Raw genomic sequence first — 10076 nt, forward strand, 5'->3', positions numbered from 1 at the left:
AAGCAGAAATTAAGGGAATTTGTTAAAACCAGACCAACCTTACAAGAGATGCTGAAGGGAGCTCTTTGGACAGAGAAGCAACAACAACCAACAACAACTGACCATTAACACACATGATGATATCTATAAACCAACCCAGCTATGGAAGTATCCAAAGTAAATAAGCCTACATGATTGTAGGGAACCAGAGACAGCAACTGACAAATGAGGACAACTACAAACCAAAAAGAGGGAAAAAAATCTGTGTTGTTACAGAACTTCTAGATGGTAAGGAAGTCAAGACAACTGCAAGATAGAATGGACTGTTCTAAACTTGGGGGGAAAACTACAAATCACAGGGTAACCTCAAAGGAAAGTGATAAACCTTCACATCAAAATAAAAAAGAGGACCAGCATAAAATATTCAGCAAATACTAAAACAATAGCAATGAAGGAAGTGATAACATGATTTGTAAACAAAACAAGCTCAGCATAGAAAACTACATGGAACAAAGAAATTGACACAATGAAAAAGCACATGACAAAAATGACAGCAACAAATTCGTATTTGCTGATAATTACATATCTGGCAAGGGACTTATCTCTAAGATTGATGGAAAACTCCAATGCCTCAACACCAAAGGAATTAACAATCCAATTGAAAAATGGGCAGAAAACATGAATAGACACTTCACCAAGGAGAATATTCAGGTGGTCAGCTAATACATGAAAAGATACTCACAATCATTGGCCATCAGAGAGATGTAAATCGAAACAACAATGAGATAAACCATCTCACCTGAGCACTGATGTCAAGGTTCAATGAGACAGAAAATAACAAATACTGGTGGGGATGTGGAGAGATGGGGACTCTCATACACTGCTTGTGTAACTGTGAAGTGACACAGCCAGTGTGGAAAGCAATATGGTGATTCCTTAGAAAGTTGGAATTGGAGATACCATTTCACCCAGCAATCCCATGACTAGGTATACATCCTTGAGAGGTGAGAGCCAGGATAGGAACAGATACATGCATGCTCATTCTCATCACAGCACTATTTACAATAGCAAAAAGATGGAAACAACCTACGTGTGCATCAGCAGAAGAGTGTATGACCAAATTATGGTAGATACACATACTGGAATGCTATGTAGCACTAAAGAATTATGTAGAGTCTGCAAAACACCACATAATGTGAATAAAGTTGGAGGACATTATGCTGAGTGAAATAAGTCAATCACAGAAGGACAAATATAGTATTAGTTCGTTGTTGTGGAGGGTCAAGGAAAGGTTTGCATATGGAGGGAAACTTTGTTGGTTTCCAGGGGTGGGAGGAGAGGGGAGAGGACACTGCAAAAAAAAAAATGCATTGACACATGTCACTTTAGTTTTGTGTATTTCACTGTACATAAATTATATTTCAATAAAATGCATTTAAAAAACCATATCATAACATATTGTCTCACTTCTTATTTTGTATGGCTTTATTGTATATATTTTATAAACTGACTCAAGTCCCTTTTGAAAACATGATGACATGAAAATAAATTTCAAGTAGAAAAAATTAAATAATTGCATTAAATAGATAAGATATATACATTTACAAATCATGTGGTATATTTATTTTTAAATAAATTTAATTAAAAAATAATTTTCATATTCTCAAGAAAACTTTAGCTGTTATCATATATATATATATGTGTGTGTATATATGTATATATACTCACTGCCATTGAGTCATTTCTGACTTGTAGCAACCCCAATTGGTTTTCCAAGGCTATAAATCTTTACAGAAGTAGATTGCCCCATCTTTCTTCCACAAAGCAGCTGATGGGTTTGAACCTCTGACCTTCTGGTTAATAGCCAAATCCCTTATCCACTGCGCCACTAGAGCTCCTATCACATATAGGACTCTTTTTTAAAAATAATACTTTATTGTGTTTTCAGTGAACATTTACACAGCAGTGGAGTCTCCCGTTCAACAATTTCTACACAAATTGTTCAGCGATATTGGTTACATTTTTCACAATGGATAAACATCACTACTTCTACTCTGGTTGTTCTGTTTATATACATGACTCTTTAAATAATATTTATCTCCTATAAATGTAATAATTTCTCTTGAATATAATTTTGCTGTGTGAAGAGTTGCAGAATCCTGTGACCTCATATATTTTTTTCCTAACAAGCAAACAAAATAAGTATTCAGACCCAATATAACTGCCCTCACCATGGTTTACATAGCCTAAATTCTAACACAGTGGCTTTTATTAATGAACACATTAAGAATATGTTTCTCTTTCAGTTAGGCTGAAAGCAGCTTTTAAAGATATTTTTTCCCACTTTTAAAGAAATAAACTCATCCTTAAGGATCACTTTACATCTCTGGATTCTTCTATGGTTAAGGAATTGTCGCATTTTGGAAATATGTATAGTCTTCTAAGGGGAACATACTAGGGGGAATGCTCATTTAGTTGTGTATTACCTTGCATAAACCAAACCAAACTCACTGCTATCGAGTGGGATCCAACTCAGAGCAACCCCTCCTTGGGTTTCCGAGGCAGTATCACTACAGTAGTAGACTACCCAATCTTCCTTCTGAGGAGTGGCTGGTGGGTTTGAATTGCCAGCTTTCTGGTTAGCAGTCAAATGCCTTAGGCACTATACCACCAGACCTCCCATTACATGGCGTATTGACTGAAAAAAATCAGCTGAATTTTTTCAAAGTCATGCTTTTCATAGCAAACAGGAAGAGATGCACTGGCCCCATAGCCAGGGGTCATTAAGGCCATTTTCCCTAATCCTTCAATATTAGTTACTGAGCTCTGGCACCACAAATTCTTCTTTGAGCACAAGGTGTGAGGAGGAGTCTATCTTTGCTTCATTTGAACTGTGAGTGTATGTTTAGTCATGGGAGGGTAGCCTAGCACAGATCAGAGTAACATCAATAAGTAGGTTGTTGTTGTTGTTGTTAGCTGCCATCAGATTGGCTCCAACTCATAATGCCCTCACATACAACAGAATGAAACATCACCCAGTCCTGCACCATCTTCACAATCATTGGTGTGCTTGATTCCATTGTTTTTGCCACTGTGTATGTTGAGTGTCTCCCAACCTAGGAGCTCATTTTCCAGAAGTCTATTGGACAGTATTCTGTTGTACTCTATTGAGTTTTCATTGGCTAATTTTCAGGAGTGGATCTCCTGGCCTATCTTCTCATTTGCCTTAGTCTAGAAGCTCCACTAAAACCTGTCCACCATGTGTGACCTTGCTGGTATTTGAAATACCAGTGACATAGCTTCCAGCACCATAGCTACATGAAAGCTAAGGAGTATGACAGCATGACAGATGAGTGTTGGATCAGTAAGTATAGTTACAATGGAAAACACTGAACGTAAAGTGATGCCACCTTCCGAGACATCAAATACGCTTTGTAACCAAACAGCCTCAGTAAGCTCTTTGTAAACCTCCTCTCTCTTTTGTTATCCTGCTGTTCAGAATTATTATTTTTCATTTTAAAACATTCCACAATCACATTAAATTATTGAACATCACCAATGCTTAGCATGTGTTGAGCATTGTGGGAAGATATTGTAAACACATACATATACATAATAAGGTATAGCCTTGGAGAAACAAGAAAGATATAATTAGAGGAGATAACCAGGCAGCAGAACTCTGAGTACTTTATGTGGTCTACAAACTGTCAGTGCTGGGATATTTCAGAACAGGTGAAATACTCTAGAGTGCCCTGGCCAGGAAGGATATTTGTGGAGTGTGGGAGACCCAAGGCTGCTTAAATTTTGGGTAAGTGTCAGAAAGGATATTTTAACACAACCTAACCCATTAAAATGTCATCTTTAAAGAAATGACTAAGTTCAGTGTACAGTAGCTATCCTTTCCCTACGTTCATTCTGACTTCACCCCAGTTTCCTCACAAGGCCTGGCTGAGACAAGGAGAGGAATGAAGGGAGAGGAAGAGCTATTGTGGTTTCTGATCCAGGTGTCATTTTTACATGCCACATTGTTTACACAGCAACATATTCTGTTTCTGTTTCTCCAGATAAAAAGCTAGAAATAAACAGGGAGCAATGAAGATATTGTCCAAGCTAAGTTAGGGCATTGAGGAACAGTAGAGCAGAAGAGAAGAGGTTGAATAAGGAGATGATTTGACCTTGAAGCCACTGAGAGGATTTCCTTTGAAGTGGTGGGCTATGGAGTGGCCCTGCAGGGTTCACAATAGAAATGGAAGCATGATTAAAAAGATATTTAAGGAAGATTCTTTGAGTAGCCAGATTCACCATGAGTTGAGAGAAAGCAAAGAGGGAGTAGTAGAAATGGAAAGGACAGAATAAGAGCCTTAAAAAATTGATAAATGACACCAAGGGAATATGTGGAGGGGGTAGGTGGTGAAGCAGGAAAGTTGATATGGAGTCAGGGATCCTTGGGGTCCCCTCTTCCTCTGGAGATCTATAAGGAGGGGATCATCCCATTTAGGTGCATGAGAATTGGGCATGTTTAGGGGATGGGGAAGAACATAAGAACACCATGGAGAATTGGGGGAAGGGAAAGTTAATGCTTTATTCTGTTAGTGCTGTTTGGAAAACCCATAAAACTACCTATTGTCACTGGAAATTGTTGCAGTTTTAGTGCTGAGACATTCTTTATATTATAGCTACAAAACTTTCCCCTCTTGACCTCAATTTGGAGAGGCTGTTGCTGAAGTATCATCTGTATTTGAACATGGAATTCAAGTATTTGGAATTCTTTTTGACCTGTCTGTAGGATCAGCACATTAGATCTTTCTCGAGAGTCCCTACTCTCTCGGCTTCTAAAACATTGTACACAGTTCTCCTAACTCTAATCTTGCCTTCTCCATCTGACTAACTAGTCCTCTCTTAAACTTTCATGTTTTACCTATATTTTGATAACCCCCACATCTACTTCCAGCCTCACCCAAGTCCTTTCTCTCTAGTAGTCAGTGAACATCTCCATTGGGACATCCTCTCTTGTATTATGCACTCTTTTCTCTGGCAGTGCTTTCTGGTTTCACATCATCTTTCCTGTCAGATTCCTCATGACTATCAATAATAATATCATCTTCCCTGTGGTCCAGAGTGGAAAGAAATATTAAGACATCTTCATTGTTTTATGTCCTTCCTTCCCTAATTCCAGTCAGTCACTAATGTTGATTCTTCTTTTGGCATGCTTCTTACTTTCAGGCCTTCCACCTATTCTTACTTCCCTTTTCTTAGTCCAGAAACTCACCGTCTCATGATAAGGCTAATCTCCTATCCTAGCAATATGGGATATATGGTGGAATTTCCAAATAGGGTATTCTGGAGTCTTGGGGTTCTGCTTTAGGGCCTCATGGAATAAAGTGTAGGATGAAAGCATCCACCCATAGAAACTCTACTGCTTTGGGTTTTATGTAAGACAGTCCCCAGGTTATGAATGGGATCCATTCCTAAGTGTTTTTAAGTCAAATTTATAGGTAAGTCAGAACAGGTGCATACAATTCTTATTTAGCCTTACTTTTGTGCAAGAAAAGCCTTACTTTAGTGCAAGAAAAGACTTGAAGAGTTTTCAATGATTTGCAACAAGTGAAGGTGATTGAGATGAAGACTTTGTTATGAGTAAGGGTTGGTTCAGTTGTTTCCAGTTAAGGGCAAATTTATATATCATTAAATGGAAAATACAAGTTGTTAGTTGTCCCTTGGCAGTGAATGCCTGTATTGGGTGTCCATTTGATGGGAGGAGTTCATACCTTAAAAGAAGTTTCAAAATCACTATGAATGTGGAAAAGCATAATTTTTTGACATTTCATCCCCAAACTTCCACTTAGTAGTTATGACATTTATATAGATTTACATATAATATTGTTTAGTATTGTGCTGGATGTTGAACCCCCTAGACTGGAAGGCAATTTAAATACAGTAGCTGCAACAATGAACTCAAACATACCTATGATCTTGAGTGTGGCATAGGATGAGACAGTGTTTCATTCTGCTGTACATAGAGTTGCCATGAACTGAAGCTGATTCAGTGGCTGCTAACAAAAACAACATCCATATAAACTGATCACTCTAGAGCACTTTGACGAATTCTTCTCTGAAGTCTGTAACATTTATGAACTATATTATCCATTGGAACCACTGCTAAAATTGCAATGTACTTTTGTTTGCAATGTACTTTTATTTGTTTACCTGGTCTCTACAACCTAACCACAAATTCTTAGAGGGACTGATCTCCCTATGTCTAGCATGATTTATGCACAAAGATGATATGGTCAAAATATGTCCACTGAATGAATTAATGGGAATTTTCTATTATTTGAAGACTTTCTCAGCTTTTTAATGATATGTCCCTGCCAGTGGCCTTGAGAGTATCTCCTAGTAGCTTATCCCTTTATAATGTTCCTTGGTTTACTCATTCACAGCAAATGCCCAGAATGCTTGTTTTTTTTATTTTGTTTTGTTTGTTTGTTTTTGTTTTTTTGTATTTTAGGACAAGAACATTTTATTCCCTTTGAAATTCTTTCTTGGTTCTCATTTGAAAAGATGTACCTGCAGTTTATTTTCTATAGATGGTACCACCTCCCACCCCCATAGCTACCTCCCTATCACCCTGGGAGAAGTGTGTAGTTGGACAAAGATTTAAAGATACAGACATAAACTTTTCCATCAGCATATGCTATAGACTGAATGGGAGGATTTTTGTCTGTATGGTGTGAGAAAAGTCATCTTTTATTCATTTCCTGGGATTTTGAAAGCTACAGAATCAACAGCAATGCAACCTTGATGACATTTTAAAGAGCTTTTAGTCCAAGTATCTTGAAAAGGTTCTGTTTGATCCTGATGCTACCCCATAGCCATCAATTTAATCGTTCCTGAAATTTTAGTGCAAGTTTCTGACCATGGTCTTTAGGGACTGGAAAATGGAAAATGAATTAGACATACATTGATAGTCAGGTACTATTGGTAATTTAATTTCTGTACATTTTGTTGCAGTCTTGTGGAAACATTTACAAGGGCCTTGCTCAGACTGGTGCCTGGGGCTGTTTTGATGAATTTAACAGAATCTCTGTGGAAGTCTTATCGGTGGTCGCAGTACAGGTATGGGAGCCAGAAATTGGTGGGAGCCTTGTGGCCTTCTTGCCAGGTACTGTGGAAGTCTATGTCCTCTTGTTTTCAGCCTCTCCTTGGCATCCAATCTCGTGTACCTTTTCTTTTTCTGCTTATCACTTTCTGTCCCTTCTTTTACTCTCTAAATCAGGCCTGGGTAGAGGTTCTTCTTACATGTTCTATAGGTCTCCTAAAGCCACCATGCCACCACACCACCAAGGTGGATCCGTTTACTAGCTGAAGGACTCCATTCCCTTTTTTGTAAAATGGAATAAAGAATATCTGTCTTATCTGTGTCATTAAAAAAATAGTAATAAACCAGTTGCCAAGATATTCACTCTGACTCAAGGCTACATTATGTGTTTCAAAGCAGAACTGTGCTCCATAGGGTTTTCAATGGCTGCTTTTTTAAAAGAAGATAATAAGGTCTTTCTTCTGGGGCACACTTTTGTGAATTTGAACCTCCAAACTTTGAGTTAGCAGCAGAGCATATTAACCATTGGAACCTCCAAGAGACTCTACCTGCTTTGTAGGGATATGGAAAGGATCAACCAGGATGGTGGAGTACAACTCTCTGGAAAGGGCATGGACTTTAGGATCAGTATGACTTGTTGTTGTTGTTGTTATATGCTGTCGAGTCGGCCCCGATTCATAGCGACCCCTCCTTGGGTTTCCGAGGCAGTATCACTACGGAAGTAAGATTGTCCAACCTTCCTTCTTAAATTTTAGCTCTTTTGTTGCCTCACTAAGACCCTTGGCAAGTTGGGTCATCTTGCTTAGCTTAATTTACTCAATTATATATAAAGTGAGGGTTTTTGAATGAAGTTATTTTGTGGTCACATTATGGTCCCATGCCATTAGGCTTTCAAGCCATTCAGAAAGCATTTATTGAACCCCTACAACATAGTGAGCACTATGCTGATGACTGGGGTGGTGGGGCCCCAAGATGAACAGACATGATTCCTCACTTTAAAAACTTGAGTTCCTAGAACAAATGTGAGCACTCTTCAGTGTTGCAGAAGTACTTTGAATTCTGATTCACAGTAAGAGGAAAGACTTCCAAATACATTGTCTTGAAGCCTTAAAAGGATGGAGAGGATATGAATTTGGCTAAAGGTCCTATAGACAGTGTGAGCAACAGAATAGGGGGAGAGAAAAGTGACAAACCCTTGTTGAAAGTCTGGTTTGTACTAGTATCTTTTCATATATCATCTTGTTTTTCTACAACATCCATGGTAGCCACCATTATCCCCATTATGTATATGTAGAAACTGAAGGCCAGAGAAGAAAAGTAACTTGCCCAAGAGGGATGTCTTAGTTACCTAAAGCTGGTATAACAAAAAATACCACAGGTGGGTGGCTGTAAAGAACAGAAATGTAGTACTTCATAGTTCTGGCAACTAAGAGTATGAATTCAGGGCATAAGCAGGGCTGAGTTCTCTCTCTACCTGATCATGGCAAGATACTGATTGCTTTCATTTCTGTGTTGTTGTTGTTGTTGTTGTTGTTATGTGCCGTTGAGTTGGCCCCGACTCATAGCGACCCCTCCTTTGGTTTCTGAGGCAGTATAACTCTACAGAAGTAGGATTGCCCAACCTTCTTCCGAGGAGTGGCTGGTGGGTCCTGAGCATTTCTTGGTGTTTCTTGGTTTCCTGTAGATGTATCTTCACATGACATCTGTCTTCCCTCTGTATGTGTGTGTCTTTCTTTTTGTGTACTCCCATTTATACAACACCATTCAAAAGGAATTATGTAGGACCCACCCTACTCTGGTATGACCTTGTTTGACCAAACTGATAACAAAAGAAAAACTCGAGACAGGATCATATTCACAAGTATGGGGTTTGGAAACTCAATATATATTTGAAGAGGAGGACACAATTCAATCCTTAATAGAGGAGCTGGTGGTTTCAGAGCCCTCATCTTTTACTTCAAAAAGGCAAAGTAACTGTAAGTGTACAATGGAATGAAGAAAGGTATGGCAGGGTTCTTGGAACAATGGCATTCCTGGTCCGCCTAGTCTGTACCCACACACCATATGATTAATTTTTCCTCTCTTATTGGTTTTTTCTATTTCAGGAAAAAAAAGGTGTATATAGTACAGAAAGGGAGCCCTGGTAGCATAGTGCCTAAGGCACTTGACTGCTAACCAGAAGGCTGGTGGTTCAAACCCACCAGCCACTCCTTGGAAGGAAGGTTGGGCAATCCTACTTCCGTAGTGATACTGCCTCGGAAACCCAAGGAGGGGTCGCTATGAGTCGGGGCTGACTCGACGGCACATAACAACAACAACAACATAGTACAGAAAAAGAAAAATGTAGTTATGATGACCTCTTTGGTCCCTATGGCCTGTTCACTTCTTTCAGGTCCACAGGAAGAAATAAGGGGAAAAAAATAAGCTTTATTGACTAAGCAATAGTGTGGGATTGAGGGAAGGGGAAAAATAAGGGGGCTGGGAGGAAAATTCAAGCAGAAGTTCAGCTGTAAGGGGGAAGCTGACTGATGGGGTCCTTCCACTCTAATGGCTTGCCTGCACTCAGCAGAAACCAGCCTCCATCCACACACTCCCACATGCTGTCACCTCCCTCTTCCAGGCATGCTGTACACATTATAGGTAGGCTGAACTCGGAGCTGTGGGTAAGGTGCTGAAGCAACACAAAGCTTAGACCCTTGCACCTGAATTGAGGTGCAGCAGTGGTAGAGCTCACACTATCAGCTATTCCATGGCCCACCCTCACCTCCAGCTGCCACTGGAGCTACAAGCAGTCAAAGAGCTCTGTGGAAGTCCTTTACTTAGCCCAGGTAGTCAGTTTTTCCACCACTTGTGTTTGACTACCAGCTGATACTCCCACGTGACTTCTCTTATTCCACTTTTGTCCAGACTGTGTCTTTTTTTTTTTTTTTTTTTAATTTAATTGTGATTTGGGTGAAGATTTACGAAGCAAATTCACTTTCCATACAGCAGTTCACAT

At 39.3% G+C, this 10076-nt stretch overlaps 1 protein-coding gene across 1 annotated transcript in view; it reads left to right on the plus strand.

Moving 5' to 3' along the window:
- The window catches only part of DNAH9 (dynein axonemal heavy chain 9), a 722341-nt gene that overhangs the window by 265261 nt on the left and 447004 nt on the right, over positions 1–10076 (plus strand). The window contains exon 28 of the mRNA XM_007948048.2: positions 6991–7095. Within this exon, the coding sequence (XP_007946239.1) occupies positions 6991–7095 (105 nt within the window). The remainder of the gene's footprint in view (positions 1–6990; positions 7096–10076) is intronic.

This window comes from Orycteropus afer, unplaced genomic scaffold, assembly GCF_000298275.1.
Source record: "Orycteropus afer afer isolate SDZICR_OR568_19922 unplaced genomic scaffold, OryAfe1.0 scaffold00199, whole genome shotgun sequence".
In the NCBI taxonomy this organism is placed as follows: domain Eukaryota; kingdom Metazoa; phylum Chordata; class Mammalia; order Tubulidentata; family Orycteropodidae; genus Orycteropus; species Orycteropus afer.